The sequence below is a fragment of the Procambarus clarkii genome, chromosome 19, assembly GCF_040958095.1.
Source record: "Procambarus clarkii isolate CNS0578487 chromosome 19, FALCON_Pclarkii_2.0, whole genome shotgun sequence".
NCBI lineage: Eukaryota > Metazoa > Arthropoda > Malacostraca > Decapoda > Cambaridae > Procambarus > Procambarus clarkii.
Genome location: NC_091168.1, coordinates 40,804,690 through 40,831,238, shown reverse-complemented (window position 1 = coordinate 40,831,238; position 26,549 = coordinate 40,804,690). Strand labels below are relative to the sequence as shown.

The window sequence follows — 26,549 nt, the reverse complement described above, 5'->3', positions numbered from 1 at the left end:
ATTCCCCAATGATCTTTGGCAGGTGGAGTCCGGATTTCTTGGCGTTCACAGTTTCGATCAATTTGTTGACCTTTGCTTTCAATTCGGCTGTAGTGTCCTTCGTTACCCTTTGGAATTTAGTTTAGTCAGAGAGTATGAGGTTCATTTTCGCCAGATATTCGTCTTTTTTAAGAATGACATATATTGGCGACTTGTCACCTCTCCTGATGACTATCTCCTTGTTCTCACGAAGGCTCTTAGCTCCCGCTTTGAGCTCGGGGGACAGTATGGTGCTTCTGTAGTTGCCTCGATTCTTTGCTCCTTCTGCAATAAGGTCTGTTTGAATTGCCATAGGTCCTCCATATAATGTTGTTAGTTTCTTGATTATCCTGGTTTCGGTGCTGAGGTGATGTCGATCTGTGAGGATGTCGAGGTGTTGCTTGATACGAGTACGGAGGTTTTCGCCGAAAACCTCCGTACTCGTATCGAGCATAGTGTTAACCCTTAGACTGTGCAACACATATATAGATGATTTGAGAAACAAAACCAGGACCGCGTAATGCATTAATAGCTGTTTTAGTGTCTAACGCTGTAATTTTAACGCCCCGCGTGGGATAGGGGCAGCAATAGTGCAGCCACGACCAATAGTTGACAGACGCCACCTAGAAAAAAAATCGTGGCCAACATTCCTGGGTGTGAGAGCTTCAGCATTGAGCGAGCCACCAAGGCTGATGCACGCATCATGAGCGCAGAGCACTGCTGTTCAGCTTGTGACCACAGCTTCGCCTAAAAACGTTAAAATATATATGTTCATGCTATTATTTAGTGATGATAGTATTACAGAAGACCCCTGACTGTGATAAAACTGACCAGGATTCTGATAATAGCAGGATTGTGGTGATATTTAGCGCTGTGCTCCATGGAGGGAGGAGTAATGCTGTGAGAGGAAGGGTGGTGGCATCATCTTCTGACTGTGTGTGGCCACCTTTTATTGACTGCACTCACCATACCCTTAACCCTTAAACTGCGCATGGCGTATATATACGCCCTGAGTAACATGTCCCATGGTGCACATGGCGTATATATACGCCATAGGGTGCCAGGCCTCATTCAAATGGCCCGCGGCTACACGGGGTTCACAGTAGCTTCCTCAGGGCTCTTGTAAACAGATGACATTTTGAAAAAAAATCGTGGGCAATATTCTCAGGTGTGAGAGGCACAGTACTGTTGGAGCAACCAAGGCCGGCGCACACAGCATGAGCGAACAGCATTGATGTTCAGCTTGTGACCACAGCATCGCCGAAAAATGTCAAAATAAATATATAATTGTTATTATTTAGCGATGACAATATTACAGATGACCAATGACTGTGATATAAATAACCAGGGTTGTGATAATAGCAGGATTGTTGTAATAATTAGCGCTGTGGGAGGAGTGATGCTGAGAGACGGAGGGAGACAGCATCGTTTACTAACTGTGTGGCCACCTGTTATTGTTTGCATTCACCATACCAGGTCAGTGGTTCTCTATGGTGAACACAAATGTAGATACTTATATATAATGTGTGTATTAGTGTAATAACAGCAAAAGGATTATGCTGGGAGGAGCCATATGGGTGACGGAGGTGACGTCGTCTGCACGATTTGTCTAGCTGTTTAGAGGGTGGCCACTATGCTCTTTGGGCGCACTACAATCTTAGGTGTACAGTTACGGTGCATAAAACATGTAGATATTTATATATAATATGTGTATATAGGTTAATAACACTGCAAAAGGTATTGTTGGGGGAGAAAGTTTAGTGCGTGTGACCTTGAAAGAGTGAGGGAGCCGCCAGCCGCCATCTGTGTATAGCGAAAACTCTTAGTGCCTGAACTAACTATATCAGCTTGGCTGTACAGTTGTGGTGAACAAAATATACACATACTTATATATAACGTCTGTATATAGTGTAATAACACCACAACTGGTATTGTTGGGGGAGAAAGGTTAGTGCGTGTGACCTTGAATGAGTGAGGGAGCCGCCATCTGTGTATAGCGACGACTCTTAGTGCCTGAACTAACTATATCAGCTTAGCTGTACAGTTGTGGTGAACAAAATATACACATACTTATATATAACGTCTGTATATAGTGTAATAACACCACAAATGGTATTGTTGGGGGAGAAAGTTTAGTGCGTGTGTTGAGGGAGTGGCAGCGAGTGGCTCCTCGTTGCTTTTCGACTCTCAATACCAACTTAGTGGTTCGTTATGGTGACCAAAACATGCCAATACTTATATATAACCTGTGTATAGAGTGTAATAGCAGCAAAACTATTTGTTCATTGTTTTATAAACATAATAATTGAATCACTAATATGCACATCATACTTTTGAGTATAGCGATTATTAACCACTTTTATTATATAAATATATTACAATACACACTATTGAATAATATTACTGCAAAAAAACTAAGAAAAAATCAATCGGAGACATTGAAACAATTAGGTAATAATATCTTTGTGGCAACTCCCATCTGTCAATGCGGGTGACGCTGACCGGGTCTGACAACCGCTCTGTCAACGCCCACTTTTTGCCAGACTTCCTCGGTCAATTGCGCCCAAAATATGTCACCTACGATTTTTTTTTTCCGTGCTCAGGGGACACAAATTAACATGTTTAGAAGACGAAAAAAAATTTTTGAATTTTTTTTTTTCTTGCGCACAGGGGTGTAAATGTCCCAAGGACCCCTGAGCAGTGTAAGGGTTAAGAAACCGACAGTCCGTCGAGATCGGGTTCAGTGACGAAAGGGGGATTGACAATAAAAGGTTCCCCTCGCTCTCGACGTCAGGTACTACAGTTCTACGGGTGCAAGAGTATGCCGCCTCAAGCACCCGGGCGTCAAAATAGAAGAAGTCCAAGGGAAGAACCAGAACGAGCAAAAGGTCGGCAGGAAACGGCAAGCAGATAGGAGAAGAGGGGGGAGAAAAACGAAACAGAAGGAAAAGGAAAAGATGCCCAGCAGAATTGGAGAGGACGGCAGCAGGAGCACAAGGCTAGAAAAGGACAGAGGACTGTCCCAAGGAGCATCACACCCCGGCAGCCGTCCACTAAGCCCCCACACGGCGACAACGAGCTGAGCGGGGAGGGGGTGTAAAATACATAAGAAATCGTTTGAAGATTCCTAGATGGACGAAATAATGCTGTGGTGCTGTGGTTAGTGCTGTAAGCATCGTGAACACCATTGATTCACTGATATTTGAACATTGTACACAGTCATTATCACACTCATTATCTTCTGTAATACTATCATGGCTAAATAATACCAGTTACATATGCAGGCAATGAGTCACAATAACATGGCTGAAGAATATTGACCCGACCACACACTAGAAGGTTAAGGGACGACGACGTTTCGTTTCCGTCCTGGACCATTCTGAAGTCGATTGTCTTGAGTCACAATCGACTTGAGAATGGTCCAGGACGGACCGAAACGTCGTTGTCCCTTCACCTTCTAGTGTGTAGACTGGTCAACACCAGTTACATATATATTTTGACATTATTAGGTGATGCTGTGGTCACAAGTTGAACAGCAGTGCTGTGAGCTCATGCTGCGTGCCCATCCTTGGTTGCTCAGTCCATACCGAGGCTCTCACATCCGGGAATGTTGCCCACGAATTTTTTTTTTAAATGGTGTCTGTTTACAAGAACCCTGAGGAAGCTGATGTGAACCCCATGAAGCCGCCGGAGTTTTGAGTCACCCGCACCCCCCCTCGAGCCCCTACAGGCACGTTGCACAGTTCAGTGGTTAACAGCTGATATCAGCCATGTATAAACTTAAAAGAAAATTGTAATCTTCTGTTTATTTAGTTAAAATTTCTTCTGCTGTTTTATTGCATTTTCTGCTCTTCCATCGATCATGTAATAATTATCATTCTCTGTTTCTTTCTTTCCTTTTTTCAATTCAATTTATACTTTTGATCTCAATTAGTATTAAGTTTTAGTCTAAGTTTTTCCCCACAACTTGCCCGAAACACTGTGCGTATTAGTGGCTTCAGGCATTTTATATTCTAGCTCTATCTGTAAATCCAACATTACATTTGTAACTCATTTCCAATATATGTACCTTTACCTGAATAAACATCTTATCTTATCTAGGTGGGCGGATGCCTCCTGAGAAGGGGCCACAACTACAAGTGTGCTAGTTTGGGTGGGGTTAAAAAACCAGTGTTGAATGTAATGAAACGCCATTTTCTGGGTGAGTCCCGGAGGCTCCCCGGAGCTATCCCAGGCTGATATGCTAATGTCAGACTTTGGCATCAGTCATGTGTATGGAGTACTTAGGCCTACCGGGGACCACGGCCAGAACCGGGCCCCCTCAGAGAGGCAAGGGGAGCAATGGCCTATAGAAGCCCCCGTGTAGTTGGAAGCATTCTGTGTCTGCCATCGACCGGAACAGGCACCCAGAAAGGTAAGCGCCCCAAACCAAACCCCTATTCTGGTTAAAATTGATACCAAAAACCGAACTAGTGGATAGAACTCCCCAACCGAAAACAAGCAAACTAGTGTGACGTCACACACTGCCGGCGCGGGGGGTCTGGGGCTCCCCCTCCCGGGAGGGGGAGCCCCAGACCCCCCGCGCCGGCTACCCACACCTCAGTTCTTGAGGCTGGATGTCAAAAACGCGAAAAACCGCCGACCGGAGGGAGGGAGGGATGCCAGGGAGCCTCCGGGACTCACCCAGAAAATGGCGTTTCATTACATTCAACGCTGGTTTTCTGGGGGGAGCCCCGTCGGCTCCCCGGAGCTAACTACCCACAGACAGAAAAAGAGGGACTTACCCGGGAGGCGGTCGTCGCTCACCCCTCAACTCGAAGCCGAGACAACTGGCTGCAACCGCCGACCCAAAGCAACACAGGCCCGACGAGGCCCAGGGACATTCACAAGGTAACGAGCAGCCAGGACCCTGTTCGACCGCCAAAATCCCCGCGCCCGAATATCAGACCAAGACATATTCCCAAAGACGGCAGCAAGAGCCGCGAACTTACGAACGTCATGGGCACGGGGATAGACCGCAGGCTGGCTGGACCTAATAACCCTGCGGACGACCTGAGAGACCCGAACCCGCGAACAGGGAAGAAGGGAAACCGGATCAACCCACAGCGCGTCCCCGGACACAGAAGCTGTGGCGCGCAAGTAACGGCGAAGCGCCGCAACCGGACACAAAACATGATGCACCCCCGGCCTGACCAACCAAGCATCAACCACCCATGGACCCCTCCGGAACGCAGCAGTCTCATTCTTCGCCAGAAAAGAAGGAGACGGCTGCAAACGAACAAAACTATCACTACGACCAAAAGAGCAGAAACCCCTGCGCCGGAGGAGAGCATGAAGCTCCCCTACCCGACCCCCAGAGGCCAAAGCCAACAAGAAAAGTGCCTTGGAAAAACAATCCTGGACCGAAGGGGCCACAACGAAACGAGGAGATGAAAGGAAAGCGAGCACTCTGTCCAAAGACCAGGACGGCTCAGGCGACGCATGAGCAGGCCGGAGGTGAAACAATGCACGAGACAGCTTGCGAAACGGCGCAGACGTAACATCGATACCGAAAGCAAGCTGAAGCGGCTCCGCCAGCGCCGCACGATACGAAGCGACAGTGTTAGGCATAAGATGACGGTCCTGAAACAACCACGAGAGGAAGGACAAGACCACCCGAACAGACAAGGAGCTAACACGACGAAGACGCAAAAAGAAACGGAAGGACCGCCAGGAAACTTCATACTGCCGCCGAGAAGAAGCCCTCAGGTGGGACACCAACAAGGAGGCCACCTGTTCACCATAGAGATGATGATAGACTCGAGTCAAAAAAACCATACGCGAAGACTCGAGGAGAAGATCGAACCAGCTACGTGACGTACCGGCCCGATCTGCTGAAAGAGGCGGAGCCGCGGGAAAACCCTCGGGTTCGGACACCGAGCAACCAGCGCCTGAAACCAAGGCTGGGCCGGCCACCAAGGGGCCAGAAGGACAACTCTCCCCCGGTAAGTCTCTAAGCGAGTCAGGACCTGGAGCAACAGCCGAACCGGGGGAAAGAGGTACAGGAACCCCCATCTCGACCAGTCTAGCCGAAAGGCATCGACCCCGACGGCCTCGCAATCGGGGAAGGGCGCCGCATAAACGGGAAGACGCCGCGACCACGCCGACGCGAAGAGGTCCACTTCGGGGCGCCCGAACGTCTGGCAAAGCCAACGGAAGGACTCGTCGTCGACCGTCCACTCCGTGGAGAGGGGAACGAAGCGAGACAGGGCGTCGGCCAAGACGTTGGACACGCCCAGTACGTGAACCGCCAGGAGAGCCAAACCCCGAGAACTCAGCAGACGAGTCACCCGAAGCGACCAACCCCAAAGAGACAAGGACCGCATCGAACCCCCGCGGTTCAGGCAATGAACCACCGGAGAGCAGTCCGAATGGAGCCGAATCGTCGATCCGCGGGCCACCCGAATCCTCCCCAGAGCAAGCCACACTGCCGCGAACTCCCGCACCGTGCTGTGAGCTCGACGGAAGGACGGATCCCAACGCCCCTGGCCGGCCTGGTGAGCACTGGTCACAAAACCCCAGCCGAGAGACGACGCATCCGTGTACACATCGAGCGAGGGCTCGGGTAGGCGCCAAGGCACTGAACCCCGAAAAACCCGAAGAGGAAGCCGGTGACGCAGCAACCGACGCAAGGCCCCCGGGGGTCGAACTCTGCGATCGCGAGAGAGGCGGAAGGGGGAACCCCGAAGGAACCAGAACAGCCGTCGAAGTCAAACCCGACCCGGCGGGTAGACCACCATCGCGAAGTTCAGGCTCCCGCACAGCCCCTCGAGCAACCGCCGGGTGACCCGAGGGCCCTCCAGAAACAGACGAAGGCGGGACCGCAGCCGCAGGAGAGACTCCGGAGGGAGAGACAAGGAGGCGGTTCGAGAGTCCCACACGAGACCCAGCCAAGTCCGAACCTGAGAGGGAACCAGATGGGACTTCCTCTAGTTCACCAAGAACCCGAACTCGGCGAGCTGGGAAAGAACCAAATCCCTGGCTAGCAAGCAAGCTGACTGGCTGGGAGCCCAAACCAGCCAGTCGTCGAGGTAGGCCAACACCCGAACACCTAGGAGACGCAAACGAGCCACCACAACCCGTGTAAGGCGCGTGAACACGCGAGGTGCCAGGTTCAACCCGAACGGAAGACAACAAAAGCGGTAACTCAGACGCCCCACAACAAAACCGAGCCAGTCCCTGAACCGCGGATGAATCGGGACATGCCAATAAGCGTCCCAGAGGTCCAGGGACACCATCCAAGCTCCCGGCTCCAAGAGGAGCCGAACCTGAGACAGCGTAGTCATCCGAAAGGAGGGGCAATGAACCCAGGGGTTCAGACGGGACAAGTCCAGAATGAACCGCAGGTCCGCGCAGTCCCGTTTCGGAACCGGAAACAAACGGGAAACCCATTTGAGGGACGACGCCCAAGCGTACACACTCCAAGATGACTCGACAGAGCGCAGGGGAAGAAACCTTCCCTGCCAGCCCCGACCCCCGAAAGGGGGGAGGGGCCACCCAACGCCACCGCAGGCCGCGAGACACGACCTGAAAGGCCCACGAATCGTGGGACCAGGCGCGGGCGAACAGCGCAAGCCGCCCCCCCATCGCCCCGTCAAGGGGGCAAACCGCGAAAGGGCCGGCGACCCTTACGAGACCCAGAACCCCGCACAGCGCGAACACCGCGCCGACCAGATACGGGAGGGTCCGCAGGAGGAGCCAACCCCAAACCTGACACCAGAGGCCTACCACGACGAGAGGAACCCCGAGCCCTGGCACGACCTTTCCGGGAAGACCCACCCCGGGACCCCCGGAAAACCAACAAGTCCGACATTGGACGACAAGCCGCCGACGCAGCCTGAATAAACTGCGCCACGGCCGACTCCCCAAACAGGAGAGGACAAAAAGGTGAAGAACGCCTAAGAGCCAGAGCCCAAGCAGATTCCACAGAGGAACCCAGCACCGCCTGCCGACAGGCGAGACGGGAAGCATAGAACAGGGAAACCGCATCCCGCAAAATCGGCGTGAACAGCTTCAACAAGGCAGCCGAGGACAAGGTGCCGGACCCCAGGACGGACCCAAGCGTCCCCACATCCTCCATGAGCCAATCCGAAGACAGCTCCAGGAGGGAAAAGAACCGCAAGGCCGAACACAAAAGGCCCCGGGCGCGCAAGTCCTCCGCAACGAGCGCCGCCGAAAGGGAGGGAACCTGCACATGGAGCTGAATAACGCCCACATCGCGGGGAAGGTCAGGGGCAAACAAGCACTCATTCAGGTATTCAAGTTCGCCCCCCAGGAAAACCTGAAGCACCGTGGAAGCTTCCCGCCACTCCAGCGTGCGGGAACGACAGAAGGAATGCCAGGAATCCAGACCAAACAAGGGGCAGTCTGCTAGCCAGGATGACTCCGGAACCTCGTAACGGAGCCAGAAAGGGAACGAAGTCCCAAACCTGAACGTGGACGGATCCATTTCCGAGGCATAATCCGGGTCACGCAGGAGGTAAGCTGCAAAGGCCGCTCGCACCACACCAGGTTGGATGCGATAAGCCGAAAACCTCCGGAAGGACGGAACCGACGTACCCGGGGGAACACGGAACCGAACCCGGGGAGGGGCTGACACCAAATCCAACTCGTACGCAGAGGGGGGAAAAGAAAACCCCACTCCTTGTAACAATAAGTCCCGCTCAGTGGGAAGAAAAACCCAGGCGGGGTCCAGCGGGGCCCAAGGCCCCCAAGTCAGCCCCTCCCCAGCCTCGAGGTCCGTCACCACAGGACCCGAGGCCGAGTCCTCTCCCCAAACCCCGACCCCACAAGACAAGGACGGAGCAGCCGGAAAAGCTGGAGGAAGGGGGGCCCACTGGTCAGACCCTGAAGCTTCGGCCGGGAGACAAGACTCGAATGCCTCTGCCGCCCCCCCGGAAGGGGCAACCCCCGAAGCTGCCCGAGTCTCGAGATCAAGTAACCCCTGCTCCGACCCCGAAACCCTCAGATGCTTCGGGGTCGGAAGCAGGGGCGGGGGACCAGAACGAACAGAAGGGGAAGGACGAGGAGGTGCGGACTGAACCAGGATCGAAGCGACCCCCACCCCAAAGTCCGGGTCTCGAAAAGCAAAGCGGGGCAGCCCCGGGGCATCCGGGGAAGCAACCAACCGAGCGCGTTGCAACAGACGAAACCTAGACTGCAACGCACGTGCCGCCTGTACCCGAATAGAATCATCAGAGGATTGGGTAAATTGAGTCACAAGCACAGCAACACTCACAGGACTCAGGGTCGAAAGTATCACCGACCCAACAGGCAGCGTGGCAGAGGCAAAAACAATGAGGGTCACCCTGAGACAAGGGGACCGAGCAACCCTCAAACTCGCACACAGCGAGTGGGGACTCCGGGGTCACATCCATCGGACCCACACGCCCCCTAGGGGATTCCCAGGGTCCTGAGCGTTTACTTTAAGAGGACTCGCGCTCAGGTAGTCCCAGGCAGGGTGCTGCAAACCGGCGCCCAAAACTACCAAGCAAACTTCTAAAGCTGAACCCCAGGGACGTGTACACTCACGGGGGCCTAGCAGAGGGCGCCACCGAGGAGAACAGTGGAAGGGCAAAAACAAACTGAATAAAATGACAGAACCCCCCACCAGGCAAAAACAAAAAGAAAAACAAAACCCCGCAAGAGGACAGCGAACCCCAAGGAACAGAGCCGGCCGCGATGTCGGGAAATACAAGCTGAGCAGCACCCTGCGCCCCTACCAGTGCAAACTGCCTCTTACCTGCCGGTAACAAGGGAGAACAGAACACCCAAGAGCCCAACAGGCGGCCGAAAAACCGAAAGGTAAAACGGACCAGCAGAGGCAGACCCCGAGGAGCCTGTGGAAGGTGGCCCCAAGCCCCAAGGGCAGTACTTACAGGGCACCTAGGGAAGGCAGCCCTAGGCGCATGCAGCCCGAGTACTGAAGATAACTCCTGGCTCTCGCACCCACAAAACTAACACCACACGCTAAGCACAGTGCAGTAGCGACACCGGAGCCAGAGCACACGACCATCGCCTATAGCATCAGCCTCAAGAACTGAGGTGTGGGTAGCCGGCGCGGGGGGTCTGGGGCTCCCCCTTCCCCCTCCCGGGAAGGGGGGAGCTGCGCAGACAGCGGCGCGGCAGTGTGTGACGTCACACTAGTTTGCTTGTTTTCGGTTGGGGAGTTCTATCCACTAGTTCGGTTTTTGGTAGCAATTTTAACCAGAATAGGGGTTTGTTTTGGGGCACTTACCTTTCTGGGTGCCTGTTCCGGTCGATGGCAGACATAGAATGCTTCCAACTACACGGGGGCTTCTATAGGCCATTGCTCCCCTTGCCTCTCTGAGGGGGCCCGGTTCTGGCCGTGGTCTCCGGTAGGCCTAAGAACTCCATACACATGACTGATGCCAAAGTCTGACATTAGCATATCAGCCTGGGATAGCTCCGGGGAGCCCCGTCAAATAACTTTGGAATGCCCTGAGTCAACCAAGTGCTTATGGATGTGCACATCATCAGGCAGGTATGATTATCATGACCAAAAATAGATCAAAATAGTTAAGCCACAAAGTGGGCCCAAACAAATCCTGAAACCCAGAAGAAGTGGAAGGAAGCAAACACAGACGAGCATGATGACTGCACAGTTAACGCCCATGAAAGAGAGGGGTAAATGGTGCAATTGTCACAATAGAAGATGGAGCTATACCAGGTGATGAGGTCATCACCACCTAGGGCTTGGAGCTCAATCCTGCCAAAGAAATGGGAGGGGAACAGAAAGGGCCAATTGGGATAGTATGAGACAAAGCCCGGTCTGGGCCCACCCCATCCAAAGCCATGGAGTCTGATCTTCCAACATGGCCTGACTTGGGGGTTTGGTCACCCACCTCACGAGTCTGAGAAGGGGAAAGAGAGTCAGATGAATACATAAAACTGAGAAAGACTTCGCTGCACAGTCTCCGTGACTCTGTGGGGTATACATGAGACTCACTAGCACATGGGCAAGCAACCCCAGGGATAACTGTAACAGTATATGTGAGTAACCATTGAGGAGCTGAACGATATCCCAGGGACCGATAGAGGTACCAAACCCACATTGCCCATTTGACTAATTGTTTAACTAGGCAGGGCTAACCAGACGAACCTATTGTTTCAGGTGGGCCTCACTGAACCGCTTGTTCTGCCCTGTCCCAACACCAAACAAGTGTGCTGCCTTCCCCCTTCCCCCAAAATCCCAGATGAAGGAACATAAGGGAATACACATGTCTCTATGCACTGCAACACATGGTGATGTATTTAGTTTGTGCACCGCCACAGCAGGCCGAAGAGGGGGATCAGGAGTTACCCGCTCCTAGTATCGAAAGGAGACAAGTAGTATGTAAGAGTACCAACACGTCCGATAAAGAACTGGGGTTAAGCTTCACCTGAAGGCGACAGACATTCCAATAATATTTTAAGGATCGAAGATTTTCTCGTACCTTTGGGAACCTTGATAATCAAGCACAAAATCATGGAGGCTCATGTGGGCCCATCAGCATCCAGGACCAATGGTTATGCAGTGATCCCGATACGATTTGAACATGATTGCGACATGATGTAGAAGAATACATGTCCAAGATAAAAAGGTTGAGAAAGCGGTTAAAATTACCCATAGGAAGGACGGACCTGAAGGGACACAGAACCAAATCTGGGGAGGGGCCGACGCCCAAACTAACTCGTACGCAGAGGGGAGGGAAAAGAGAATCGCACTCCTCATAACAGAAAGCCCCGCACAGAGGGTTGGAAAACCCAGGCGGGGTCCAACGGGGTCAGCCCCTCCCCAATCCCGGGAACCTACACATCAGGCCCCAGGAGTGAGTCATCCTCCAAAGTCCTGGCCTCACAAGAAAAAAGCCGGGGTTACCTTGAGGTGCTTCTGGTTACCTTGAGGTGCTTCCGGAGCTTAGCGTCCCCGCGGCCCGGTCATCGACCAGGCCTCCTGGTTGCTGGACTGATCAACCAGGCTGTTGGACGTGGCTGCTCGCAGCCTGACATATGAGTCACAGTCTGGCTGATCAGGTATCCTTTGGAGGATACCTGATCAACAGAAAAAGGGGTGGCCGAAAAAGCAGGAAGAGAGGGGGGGGCCCCACTGGTCAGACCCCTGAGGTATGGCTGGATGAACAGGCTCGAATGCCTCCATTGCCACCCCGGAAGGGACAACCTAAGAAACCGCCCAAGTCTCAGAAACCTCTAAACCCTGCCCCGACCCCAAAGTCCTCAGATGCATAGGAGCCGGAATCAGTTGGGAAGGAAGGAGGGGGGGGGGGGGCAGAATGAACCACAGCTGGGGAAGAACAAGGGGGTGTGGACTGAACCAAGACCGACGCAACCAAACCCCCAAGTCCGGGTCCCTATACGCAAAGCGGGGCATCCGGTTAAGCAACCAACATAGCACGTTGTAGCAACCTAAACCTAGCCTAAAACGCATGAGCTGCCTGCATCTGAAAAATTTCATCAGTAGAGTGGGTAAATTGAGTCACAAACAAGCAACAATGCTCGCAGGACTCCGAGTCGAAGGTGTCACCGACCCAACAGGCAGCATTACGGAAGCAAAAACTATGAGTGTCGCCCAAAGATAAGGGGACAGAGCAACCCTCAAACTCGCACAAGGCAAGAGGGGACCCAAGGGTCGCATCCATCAGACCCCATGTGCCCCCGTGGGGTTTCCCAGGGCCCCTAGACTGGTATCACTAAAGGTAAGCCCAGGCAGGGTACTGCTAAACAGCACCCAATGCTATCAAACAAACTGCTAATGCTGAACCCCCGGGAGGTGTCTACTTACGAGGGTGAAGCAGGGGTACCATAAAAAAACAGATGGTCAAACCCTAATATAACTGCAGGAAGAGACACCAAGGCAGACCCCCACCAGCCAAAAAGAAAAAGAAAACCCCTTGCAAGAGGACAACGTACCCAGGAGGAATAGAGCCGGCCGCTGTTATAGGTGAAAACTAGCTGCGCAGTACCTCATGCCCCCTACCAGTGCCAAAACTACCACTTACCCAAAAAGTCAAATCAAATGAAATCAAATGTTTATTTAGGTAAAGTACATACATACAAGGGGTGATACAAATATTGATGAATTTGTAGATAGAGCTAGTACATACAATGCCTAAAGCCACTATTTCGCAAAGCGTTTCGGGCAGGAAAAACACTAAAGACTAAAACTTAATACTAATTGAGATTAAAGTATAAAATGTGTTGAGAAAATATAAAAATAAAAAAGTGGGAACATGGCAGAAAAACAGCAAAATACAATTTGGTCAACAAACAGCATTGTTTAAAAAAATAACAGATATGGGTTGACATTATAGGGGTATAGTAGGTTACAGGGAGTTAATTAGGTAGTGCTTAGTTTTTATCTTAAACTGGTTGAGAGAGGTACAGTCTTTAACATGATTGGGAAGGTCATTCCACATTCTGGGTCCCTTGATTTGTAGAGCATTTCTAGTTTGATTAAGTCATACTCTTGGAATATCAGAAAGGTATTTGTTTCTGGTGTGGTGCTCATGGGTTCTGTTACAACCTTCAATGAAGCTTTTAAGGTCATGATTGGCATTACAGTTCAGCATTTCATATATATATAATACATATGAGAGGATGTGCAGTGACTTAATATCTAACATATTCAGACATTTGAGTAGGGGTACCAAGTGATGTCTGGGGCCCGAGTTGGATATTGTCCTAATAGCAGCTTTGTGTTGAGTAATTGGAGGACATAAATGATTTTGGGTAGTAGAATCCCAAGCACAAATACCATAGTTGAGATAAGGAAAGATGAGGGAGTAATAGAGCATCACCAGGACAGGGCGAGTTACATAATATCTGATCTTAGAAAGAATGCCAATAGTTTTTGAAGCTTTTTTTGATATATTTAGAATGTGTCCCTGGAAATTCAGTTTGTGGTCAATGAGAACGCCAAGGAATTTGCCATCTATTTTGTTACAAATTTGTGTATTATTTATCCTGAGATTTATTTGATTTGAGGATTTATTGCCAAACAAAATATAGAAAGTTGTCAATGTTGAGGGTGAGTTTGTTGCCATTTAGCCAAAGATGGACTTTATTTAGCTCAGTATTCACTGTGACATTAAGAGCAAGGGGGTCAGGACTGGAATAAATGAAGGTTGTGTCATCAACAAATAGAATTGGTTTGAGGTGTTGCGAGGCATTTGGAAGGTCAATAATGTAGATGAGAAAGAGGAGAGGGGCCAAGTATGCTGACTGAGGAACACCAATGTTGATGGGTAGGGTGGGAGCAATTGAATTATTCACAGTAACATACTGGAGCCTGTCAGTAAGGTAAGATTTGAGGTATTACAGGGAGTGACCTCTGACTCAATAATGATGTAATTTAAGAAGAAGGTTTTGGTGGTTGACCGTGTCAAAAGTCTTACGTAGCTCCACAAATAACCCAACAGGGAACTCATTTTTATTAAGAGCTGCATGTATCAAGTTAATCATACTAATAAGTGCATCATTAGTGCTTTTTTTGGGTCTGAAACCATATTGACAAGAGCTAAATATATTGAGTTTGGCTAGATAAGAGTAAAGCTGCTTGTAAATTAGTTTTTCAAATATTTTTGACAAGTTTGGAAGGATTGATATAGGTCTGTAGTTGTTAACATCTGTGAGATCACCACATTTGTGGACAGGGGTTACTCTCACTTTTTTTAGAATATCTGGAAAGGTTTGGAGTTCAAGTGACTTGTTGAAGAGCAATGCAATAGCAGGGGCTAAAGATCTGGAGGCTCTTTTGTAAATTAAAGTTGGTATCTCCTCAAGGGCACTAGACTTGGTTTTAAGAGAAAGGATTATCTCATTAACATCAGTGGAATTTGCAGGCGTTAGGTACAGAGAATGTGGATAGTTACCTGTAAGATAGTCCTTAACATCAGTACTGGAAGATGGAATATCATTTGCAAGGGATGACCCAATGGAAGAGAAGAACCTATTGAACTCAATAGCAGTATCAGAGGCTGTAAGCTGACCATTGTTATTTGAAAGAAGTCAAATAATAAGGAGTCAAATTTACCCCAAAGTAAACAGGGGCGAAAACATCCCAAAATACTCAGGAGGCTCAATCGCCGAGCAGCAAAAGACCAACTGAGGTAGACCTCAAGGTGACTTGTGGAAGAGAACCCCAAGCCCCTAGGTTGGTACTTACAGGACACTCAGGGAAGGTAACCCCAAGCATATGCAGCCCGAGTACCTGTGAATATTACTCCCAGCTCGCTTGCCACCGTAAGAGCAGTACTGGACCCAAGGTACAGCACAACAAAAAGATTCTGGCGCTGGAGCCACACAACCATGCCACAATCACATCAGCTGAAGAACTGGTGGGGGTCTGGGGCTCCCCCTTCCCCCTCCCGGGGAGGGGGGGAGCTGTGCAGACATGCAGCACGGCTTGTCATGCTTGTTTGCTCGTTTTTATTTGGGGAGTTCTGTCCACTAGTTGGTCTAATTAAGTTTGTTTTAACCAGAATAGGAGTTTGTTTTGAGGTGCTTACCTTTCTGGGTGCCTGTCCCAGTCGATGGCAGATATAGAATGCTCCAAATCCCTTGTGCATTTCTATAGGCCATTGCTCCCCGTGGCTCTCTGAGGGGGGGCCAGGTTTTGGCCGTGGTTTCCAGTAGGCCTAGAACTCCATTCACATTGACAGATGCCAAAGTTTTGGGATATACATATCAGCTTGGATAGCTCCGGGGAGCCGAAGAGGCTCCCCCCCAGAAAAGCAACATAATTTATTAATAAACAGAAAAGTCTTCTATTTATTCATATATTAAAACTTTCTTACAAAACTCTAATGTCAAAATTAAATCTAATGTATGAAAACATTACAACATGGCTTAGCTTAACTTTACAATTTGCAATATAATCCTATCCATTAATCAAAAGACCATGATACTTGGTTTATAATGAAAATCAATTAACTACAGTGTACAAAAAAGTAACAAATTTCTTTTAACAAAGCTTGTAAAGTTCTCTTTAAAAACTTTCAATCTATCCCACATCAAGGAATTTCCATTTAAATATTTAACCAAACAAATCTGGCATAAAAATCTTTAATAAATTCTTAAAAAAAAAAAACTGTACAGGTGTTTACTCAGGAGGCAGTTCAGCAAGAACCTTTTGTGCATCTTTAAGCTGATTTAATAAACTATCTGCTTGAGTTGCTGTCATTTCAACACACAAATCTTTGGTGCCTTTCATATTTTTTGGTGATGTATGTAGATGGAGTGTCAGCAAGCACTCATTGAGGTCCAATACCTTGTCACTTGCAATGGCCAGCTGGTGAAGAAAAATTTGCAAATGTCATCAGTACAGTATCCCATAAGAGATATCATAAGTAGGCAATTATGTACCAACAGAAAGCACTTAGCCAGGATGGCTATATAACAATGTTTATGTTAAAGAAAATTCCAGAGTTTCTAGATATCATTAAAGATGCCAATATGACAACAAAAAGAAATGAGTAATATCAAAAGAGGTATTGTCTATCCTCGCTAATCAGGATCATATGGGGTCCAATCCTTTAAGAGTTAGCCAGAAGCCAGATTAGCAAGAATTCTTACTGGGAGGGTCCAAAAATAACCATTCACAACAGTACTAATAGTACTCAAATAATTTAGATTTCAGGTTACCATATTGGAGTTGATCTGCTTGATCAATGAAGGGCTTCAACAATATTAATTTATTAACCTAACCCAACACTAAAATTGAGCCTGCCCCCAGGGTAAAGTGATTACCACGAGACATCAAACCCATTCTTACACCAACTGGATAGTTATTTAGATATTTGTGATGACCTGAAAACATATTACAGTTCCAATAAAAGTCTACTTGTAAACTGGCAAGTGAACCTTTGTCCTAAACTGAGAATATTCTCAAGGTATAACTTTATTGTAGTATCAATTGTTGGTTTAAAACATAAAAAGTTATGCTTAATTCATTTTCATTGAAATGATCTGAAGAATTTGCTTTTCTGAAAATGAAATTCTATGGGATACTTAAATAGTTATGAATTTCATATTTCTCATGTTTGAGAATAATGCACTGTATTAATGTAACAAAGTAATGAAACCAACTCTAATGTAACCTAGTGGTTCTGAAGTGATTACCTCAAGGGTACCTCCTCCTTGAGGACAAGTTTCTAAAATTACACTTCCCGACCCTCAGTTGTTTAGATACAAAAATTTCAACTTTAAAAAAAAAAAAAAGATCAATCTGACATTCCTATAAACATTATGTGTAACAAATATTAAGTGAACAAACTACATTTTATGACTCTAACCCCCTGGGAAGCGCAGTTATTAATAGCTGACAACACTGCTATGCGCAAGAGAGAGAAAAAAATTTGTTCCTTCAAAAATGTTAAAATGTGCTTTCTGATCACAGAAAACAAATTAACATTACTTAACATTGACATGAATGAGCTGAGAAATTTAACCTGTGACATCATCAAACTTGCTCGCTTATGCAATGTGTGTGTCACCATGGCGTCACGCGCGGCATTAAATTGGCCAGAGTTGCCACGAATTTATTCTCGTGCCATTATTTACAATGTCTATGATGTATTTTATCACATTTTAATTAACTGATATTGTTCAATATATTGTCACTTGATGTTCTATTATAATAAATCATACATAAAATCAATACTCACTCTCATATTTGTGTCACACTTATGCATACACAAATGTTTCCTTTCATAGCAAATATAATATGTATTCTGATTTTTCATCAATACTGTATATACACTGTCACGAAAATCACCTGCATAGCAGTAGAACTGCCTTTTCCACTCCCCTTCCATGTCTCCATACTGGAAGTCTACCTCTATGACAACCAACATGAGTCATCTGACCTGCCACACGCTCCACAACTCCGTACCACCCTTGTGCCTGGTACGGCTTGTTGGCAGGCAGGGCGCCTCTGCTAACCAGTAGTTAGCCTCCGTAAACAAGCAGTTTGCCACTTTAACTAGCAGTGGTACAGCCTCTACACAGCAGTGCCGCCAGTCATAAACTAGCAGTTTGCCACCCAGTATCTTGAGGTTATCTTGAGATGATTTCGGGGTTTTAGTGTCCCCGCGGCCCGGTCCTCGTCCAGGCCTCCACCCCCAGGAAGCAGCTCGTGACAGCTGACTAACACCCAGGTACCTATTTTACTGCTAGGTAACAGGGGCATTCAGGGTGAAAGAAACTTTGCTCATTTGTTTCTGCCTCGTGCGGGAATCGAACCCGCGCCACAGAATTACGAGCCTTGCACGTACTGCACGCGACAGTACTTGTTACAACTTGCGTTGACACCGTAAGTGATGTAATCACCGATGGGCTATATAAAGGGCACTGCCACCCTGAGGAGACAGTCTCTCCTGGTGCTCTTGGGTCATCATAGCTTCCCCTCACCTGTCGTCTGCTACCAGCCTATGTTGTGTCAAATGCTGTGGTGGTATGGTGGATGTCTTCAGCTCACCAGTATTTTCTTATTCATGGTATTCACTGTTCATTGCACATTTTATACATGTTCAAGATCTCATTTTTGAAGGGTATGATCGCCAAGTGTTCTCCGGTACCATTTTTGTTCATTAACCCTTTAAATGCGCGGCCTATAAATATGACACCCCCCCAGTGCGCAGGAAATAAATTCTCTTGAAAGTTTTTTTTTTTTTTTTAAAGTGTCAAAAACCCTTCCCCCAGTATGGGTATGTCAAAAAAAATGTGAACTTGTACTTACTTTGGCTGCTATGGGGTCCGTAAGTTGGCGCGTGACGTCATCATTCCCCGTTCGCCCGTGCAGTAAGCTCCCGGGGCCAGTAGGGCGCCCGGGGCGAGGCGCGTGAGTTGCCGTGAATATATTTATGTTCATTTTTTGCGCATAGTTCCAAATACATTTCATTTGTTTTTACGTGCTGATCCTATGTATAATGAACATGTACACTATATTATGGCAGTAAAACATCCGTACTGTCTGAGGACACTGTGTTACGTGCATGACACTTGTGTACACATATGTTGCACATATTTATCATGTATCATGCTAATTTATGTATATATACAATCTATTTACAGACTATACACTGTCACACACTATATACATTCACCATCAACACATTCAGAACACCGCGAGTGTGAGCAGCCACACTCAGCCAGCCCTCCCTCACTCCTCCAACATCTTACTCACCAACATTGCTCCTCCAAATCATAGTTATTCACACCAATGTTTCATGTTCATTTATGTATATTTACAACATAAGTACACACTATACACTGTCACACACTATATACATTCACCATCAACACACTCAGAACACCGCGAGTGTGAGCAGCCACACCCAGCCAGCCCTCTCTCACTCCAACATCTTACTCGTTAACATTGCTCCTCCCACCATACTGTTATTGTATTTATTACACGATTTACACATGTTATATATACCTATCTACATGTTTTATTTACCAGAACTATGCAAGTAAGCCGCTATTGCGTCCAAACAGTACAGTGGCCACCATACACTTCATCACAAGTCACACAGCAGACGACGCCACGATTACGATGTCACCTCCCTCACCAAAATAGCTCCTCACAACATACTCCTGGTGCTGTTATTACACTATTCACACACTGCATATACCCATGTACATGTGTGTTCTCCATAGCGAACCACGAAGCTAGTACGGTGAGCAAAACAAGAGTTACTGCCACACAGTGAGGCTACCTCAATTCTCTCCCTTCCTCACCAAAATTCCTCCTTCCTACCCACAACGCTCATTATAACCATAATCCTGGTCACTAATACCTGTAAATGAATAATTGACCACAAGTTTATTTTGAAAAGGAACCTAAAAAAGTCGTTTGAAGATTCCTAGATGGACGTGTAGCGAGTTAATCTTATACTCACTCCATTATATCATTATCTTAATAGCATAACTAATTACAGAAGCTACAATCCTTTCCCCAATTACAGGTAATACTCTTCTCACCTTGTTGGAGGAAGCCGAGGTGTAATCACCATATAAGCAACGATTTGATGAATAGAAGACAGTTCAATCTCCAGTCAACAATGTAGCACTCGGCGTGTACAGTCCTAATTGACCCAAGACGCTACAGCTTCGACACAGAGCAGACAGCAGACTACGACCGCATCGAGCCGCCACGCTCTCGCTCCCCAAGTTCAGACACTCACAATTTTCAATCAAGCCGCCACGCTCTCCCACATAGAGCTCCACGACTCCGGCCTCACTCAGCTCTCTTCTCTGCTCCAGGCTTCGTCTCAACGTCTACAACACTGCTGTATCCAGGACTACTAAATAAATATGAAACTCACTAAACACTGTATCTAATCAACCCAACAACGTAACATAATCGTACGTTACATTGGTGACCCCAGAGAGTTTCGACGATACCCAGCCACGATGGACTACAACATGGACTCTCACTGGACCTCTACTGCTACTGCTTGCTGTGGACTGCTGCCACCTGTCACGGAACGCTGCTAACACTTTCGCCACAGCTATGATTTTCACCGCGATCGTCTCTGCCTTTTCATCAACTACAGCTTGCTGCACAGCGAGCGTTACTCACTCATCTGTCAGTTTCATCAGCAACTACATCATGTGGAATCTACAGCCTGTCCCGCCAACTCTCCGTCGCTGCCAGGGCACTGCTTGTTCTACAGGGACTCCCACGAAAGCTGATCTTTCGTCAGATTCATCTACACGTTCACTGCATTCTGATACTCTGCCGACTCAAGCACTTTGCGCAGTACAGGAGTTACAGCTTGCATTTCCGACTCTTCGTCGCCTCCAGGACAATTCAACTCTAGCAATGATTCCCTCGTTGTCCCAACTACGTGCCTACATTACCTCCTATTGTCCTGGTGCCCGAGCCCATCCGCCCCGGATCTAAATGCTCCACCAACGACCCAAAGACGCAACAATCATGCACATTCTTCTCTCCTACTACACTGAGCTTGTCCACACACTGCCTGCATCTTTTGGTACTGGACTACATGTTCCACAGCGACCCAGGGAACAGTAGCCTCGTATTTTTTGTTATATGGCTTTTCTTCCATTCCCTGGCAGGGGGAGTCCTGTAGCGAGTTAATCTTATACTCGCTCCATTATCTCATTATCTTAATAGCATAACTAATTACAGAAGCTACAATCCTTTCCCCAATTACAGGTAATACTCTTCTCACCTTGTTGGAGGAAGCTGAGGTGTAATCACTATATAAGCAACGATTTGATGAATAGAAGACGGTTCAATTTCCACAGTCAACAATGTAGCACTCGGCATGTACAGTCCTAATTGACCCAAGACGCTACAGCTTCGACACAGAGCAGACAGCAGACTACAACCGCATCGAGCTGCCACGCTCTCGCTCCCCGAGTTCTGACACTCACAATTCTCAATCGAGCCGCCATGCTCTCCCACATAGAGCTCCACGACTCCGGCCTCACTCAGCTCTCTCCTCTGCTCCAGGCTTCGTCTCAATGTCTACGACACTGCTGTATCCAAGACTACTAAATAAATATGAAACTCACTAAACACTGTGTATTTAATCAACCCAACAACGTAACATAATCGTACGTTACAGACGAAATAATGCTGTGGTGCTGTGGCTAGCGCTGTGAACATCGTGATCAGCATTGAATCACTGATATTTGAACATTGTACCCAGTCATTATCACACTCGGGCTCTTCTATAATACTATCATGGCTAAATAAAACAGATTATATATATATTTTGACGATATTAGGCGATGCTGTGGTCACACGCTGAACAGCAGTGCTGTGTGATCATGCTGCGAGCGCCAGCCTTGGTTGCTCACTCACTACTGAGGCTCTGACACACGGCAATGTGGACCACGATTTTTTTTTAAGATGGCGTCTGTTTTCAAGAGCCCTGAGGAAGCTGATGTGAACCCCATGTAGCCACGGGAGTTTTGAATGGAATGTGAAAAATAAAAACACCCGGAGGCGCTTTGCGCACCCGAAGCCTGGGCCTGCAGGCGAGTTGCGCAGTTAAAGGGTTAACCCTTAACCCTTAAAGTGCGCATCACGTCATATGACGTGCTGGACGTTGTACCAGTAAACTGCGCATCACGTCATATGATGTGTTGGAGTACTACGCAAGATTTAAACAGCCCGCGGATACACGGGGTTCACCACACCTTCATCAGGGCTCTTGTAAACAGACACCATTTTTAAAAAAAATCGTGGGCCAAACTCCCAGGTGTTATTGGCCTCAGTATTGAGTGAGCAACCAAGCCTGACGCACGCAGCATGAGCTAACAGCACTGCTGTTCAGCTTGTGACCACAGCATCGCCTAAAAATGCCAAATTATACTTGTTCATGCCATTATGTAGCGATGATATTATTACAGAAGACCCCTGACTGTGATAAAACTGACCAGGGTTCTGATAATAGCAGGATTGTGGTGATATTTAGCGCTGTGCGCCATGGAAGGAGGTGTAATGCTGTGGGAGGGAGGGTGGTGGCGATGTCTTTTGACTGTGTGTGGCCACCTTTTATTGACTGCACTCACCATACCAGCTTAGTGGTTTGCTATGGTGAACACAAATGTAGATACTTATATATAACGTGCGTATAGAGGGTATAAACAGCAAGAGAAGGTTTGGAGCCGCCATTTTGGTGAGAGCGGTGGCGTCGTCTGCACGACGCCACCGTGCAGACGACGGTGTTGTTTACTGGTTACCACGATGGTCTTTGGGCACCATACCAGTTTATTTGTACAAGTATGATGAATAAAACAGGTAGATATTTATATATAATGTGTGTATATAGCGTAATAACACCACACAGTGTTGTTGGAGGAGAAATATTAGTGCGTCTGGCCTTGAGGGCGGCCGCCGATCAGCTGACTGTGTGAGTAGCCACATCTCTGTGCCTTTACTCACCATACAAGCTTAGATGTACAGTTATGGTGAACAAAACATGTAGATACTTATATATAACGTCTGTATATAGTGAATTATAACAAAAACATTATTGTGGGAGGAGAATGAGGGTGAGTCAGATGACTGGAGGGAGGGCGGGAGTGGCTGGCTGGTACACGGCGGTCACTCCTCATTACTTTTTGACTCATAATAGCTACTTAGTGGTTCGTTATAGTGAACAAAACATGCAAATACTTATATATAACCTGTGCTTATAGTGTAATAACCGACAAAGTATTTGTTCACTGATGAACATAATTGAATCAACAATATGCACACCATATTTTTGAGTACACCAACGATTCACTCATTTTATTATATAAATATATCAAACTACAAACTATTGAATAATATTACAGCAAAAAAAGTATGAAAAATCAATCAGAGACATTGAAATAATTCGGTAATTATCTCTTTGTGGCAACTCTGGCCTGACAGCTTGCGAGCAACAGACCGCCTGGGACGCACGCTGAGTCAGCGCCTATAATTTGCCAGACTTCCCCGCCCTATAGCGGGCAATATATGCCACTTACGATTTTTTTATTATTTTTCCCGTGATCAGTGAACACAAATTAACAGGTTAGAAAGAAAAAATAATTTTTTTTTTTTCAAAATGACATGCGCCTGTGGGGATGGCGGGATATTAGACCCCGAGCATGTTAAGGGTTAAAGTGCGCATCACGTCATATGACGTGTTGGACGTTGTTCCAGTCAACTGCGCATCACGTCATATGATGTGTTGGAGTACTACGCAAGATTTAAACGGCCCGCGGATACACGGGGTTCACCACACCTTCATCAGGGCTCTTGTAAACAAACGCCATTTAAAAAAAAAATCGTGGGCTAAACTCCTGGGTGTTATTGGCCTCAGTATTGAGTGAGCAACCAAGCCTGACGCACGCAGCATGAGCTAACAGCACTGCTGTTCAGCTTGTAACCACAGCATCGCCTAAAAATGCCAAAATATACTTGTTCATGCTATTATGTAGCGATGATATTATTACAGAAGACCCCTGACTGTGATAAAACTGACCAGAGTTCTGATAATAGCAGGATTGTGGTGATATTTAGTGCTGTGCGCCATGGAGAGAGGAGTAATGCTGTGGGGGGTGGTATGCATGTGGTATGTATATGGTATGGTAGGGGTGGTATGTATGGTATAGGAGTAATGCATCTAGGGGGTGGGTTTATAGCTGGGTAGCTTGTCGTGACGCCGTGCGACAATAACAAATTACAGGTCATTATTTACTCTTATTATTAATCTCAATTTCTTGAACATAGATATCTAGCAGCTTAATCTGTTGCTACTGAATACCATTTGATTTACAGCGTGTGTGAAGAATTCTCCGAGCTGTCATTTCCCATGTTAATCAACTCCCAGTGTTCCATGACGAATCCAGGAGAATTAGAGGATGAGTCGTAACTAACTTCTCGGAAATCGTCTTCAAGCTAAGACTCCTTTCGTATTCCTTTGATTTCTATTATCTGTATTCCTTTACATGCAGAACCCTGTTTCATTGGATTGACATGTGTTTATTATAATTATTAATTTTTATGTTCTTGATCTATGTTCTCATTGATGATAAAGATAATGACTCTATAAATATTCATAGGATTAGATTATTATACATTGGACTGGTGAACGAACCACACTAGTTCCTGGACGTATTGAGTTCCAGTAATAACCCCCCAATGTAGGTGTTTGAGGCTTTGATTCAGTTAATTATACAGCCCATTAATTATATAACTGATCATATTCTCTAGTATTTTATCCATAGTTACTGGTTCATCTAGGAATTTTCAAATGATCATATTTTCTTAGTTTCCCTCTTTACTATAAAAGCGGGTGGTCCTTCGTAATTGTTTTTCACTACATTAATATTTAAATATATCGAGTCAAGCCCCAAATGTCCCACACCTATTCCACATTCCATAACATGACATTTATTAACATTAAATTCCATTTGCCAAGTGGTGCTCCATCTACTTATTTTGTCCAGGTCTTCTTGAAGGGCATGACAATCATCTAAATTTCTTATCCTTCCTATTATCTTTGCATCATCAGCAAACATGTTCATATAATTCTGTATACCAACTGGTAGATCATTTATGTACACAATAAACATCACTGGTGCAAGAACTGAACCCTGTGGTACTCCACTTGTGACATTTCTCCATTCCGATACATTGCCTCTGATTACTGCCCTCATTTTTCTATCAGTCAGAAAATTTTTCATCCATGATAGAAGCTTACCTGTCACCCCTCCAATATTTTCCAGTTTCCAGAACAACAAGGGAGCCGGTCGGCCGAGCGGACAGCACACTGGACTTGTGATCCTGTGGTCCTGGGTTCGATCCCAGGCGCCGGCAAGAAACAATGGGCAGAGTTTCTTTCACCCTATGCCCCTGTTACCTAGCAGTAAAATAGGTACCTGGGTGTTAGTCAGCTGTCACGGGCTGCTTCCTGGGGGTGGAGGCCTGGTCGCGGACCGGGCCGCGGGGACACTAAAGCCCCGAAATCATCTCAAGATGACCTCAAGATAACTCAAGATAACCTCTTATGTGGAACTCTGTCAAAAGCCTTTTTTAGGTCCAGATAGATGCAGTCAACCCAACCATCTCTTTCCTGTAATATCTCTGTGGCTCGATCATAGAAACTGAGTAAATTAAATACACAGGATCTTCCAGATCGAAAACCATACTGTCTGATATTATATCATTTCTCTCTAGGTGTTCTACCCATTTAGTTTTGATTAGTTTTTCCAATACTTTCACTATTACACTTGTCAATGATACAGGTCTATAATTGAGGGGGTCTTCCCTGCTGCCACTTTTGTAGATTGGAACTATGTTAGCCTGTTTCCACACGTCTGCTACGATTCCTGTACACAGGGGTGCCTGAAAGATCAGATGTAAGTGGAATGCTGAGCTCAGATGCACATTCTCTCAGAACCCATAGTGAAACGCCATCTGGGCCAGCTGCTTTGTTCTTACCGAGCTCCTTGTGCATTATTTCCACTTCGTCTCTAGACACCTCTATGTGCTCTATGTTGTTCTCTGGAATTCCTATTGTATCTGGTTCCCTAAAGATTTCATTTTGTACAAACGCACTTTGGAACTTTTCGTTTAGTGTTTCATACATTTCCTTTTCATTTTCCGTGAATCTATTTCCCATTTTCAACCTCTGAATATTATCCTTTACCTGCAATTTGTTGTTTATGAATTTATAGAATAGACCTGGTTCTGTTTTACATTTGTCTGCAATCCCTTTTTCAAAATTTCTTTCTGCCTCTCTCCTCACTGCCGTGTAGTTGTTTCTCGCATCTTTGTATCGCTGGTATGTTTGGGGGTTCGACCTCTTCCTGTATTGATTCCATTTTTGTGTCTTTTGGTCTCTAGCCCTCTCGCAATTTCTATTGAATGAATCATGTTTCCTAGTTCTGCATCTCTGTTTTGGTATAAATTTTTTTGTGCCTTTATCATATATTTCACAAAACTTGACATACATCTC

General features: G+C 47.0%; 1 protein-coding gene across 3 annotated transcripts in view; it reads right to left on the bottom strand.

The window, feature by feature from the left end:
- Positions 1-15,834: 15,834 nt before the first annotated feature.
- The window catches only part of LOC123757414 (COMM domain-containing protein 8-like), a 75,649-nt gene continuing 64,934 nt past the window's right edge, over positions 15,835-26,549 (bottom strand). For all 3 annotated transcript variants that reach the window (XM_069327309.1, XM_069327308.1, XM_045740965.2), the window contains exon 4: positions 15,835-16,366. In XM_069327309.1, the coding sequence (XP_069183410.1) occupies positions 16,178-16,366 (189 nt within the window). In that variant the 3' untranslated portion in view covers positions 15,835-16,177. The remainder of the gene's footprint in view (positions 16,367-26,549) is intronic.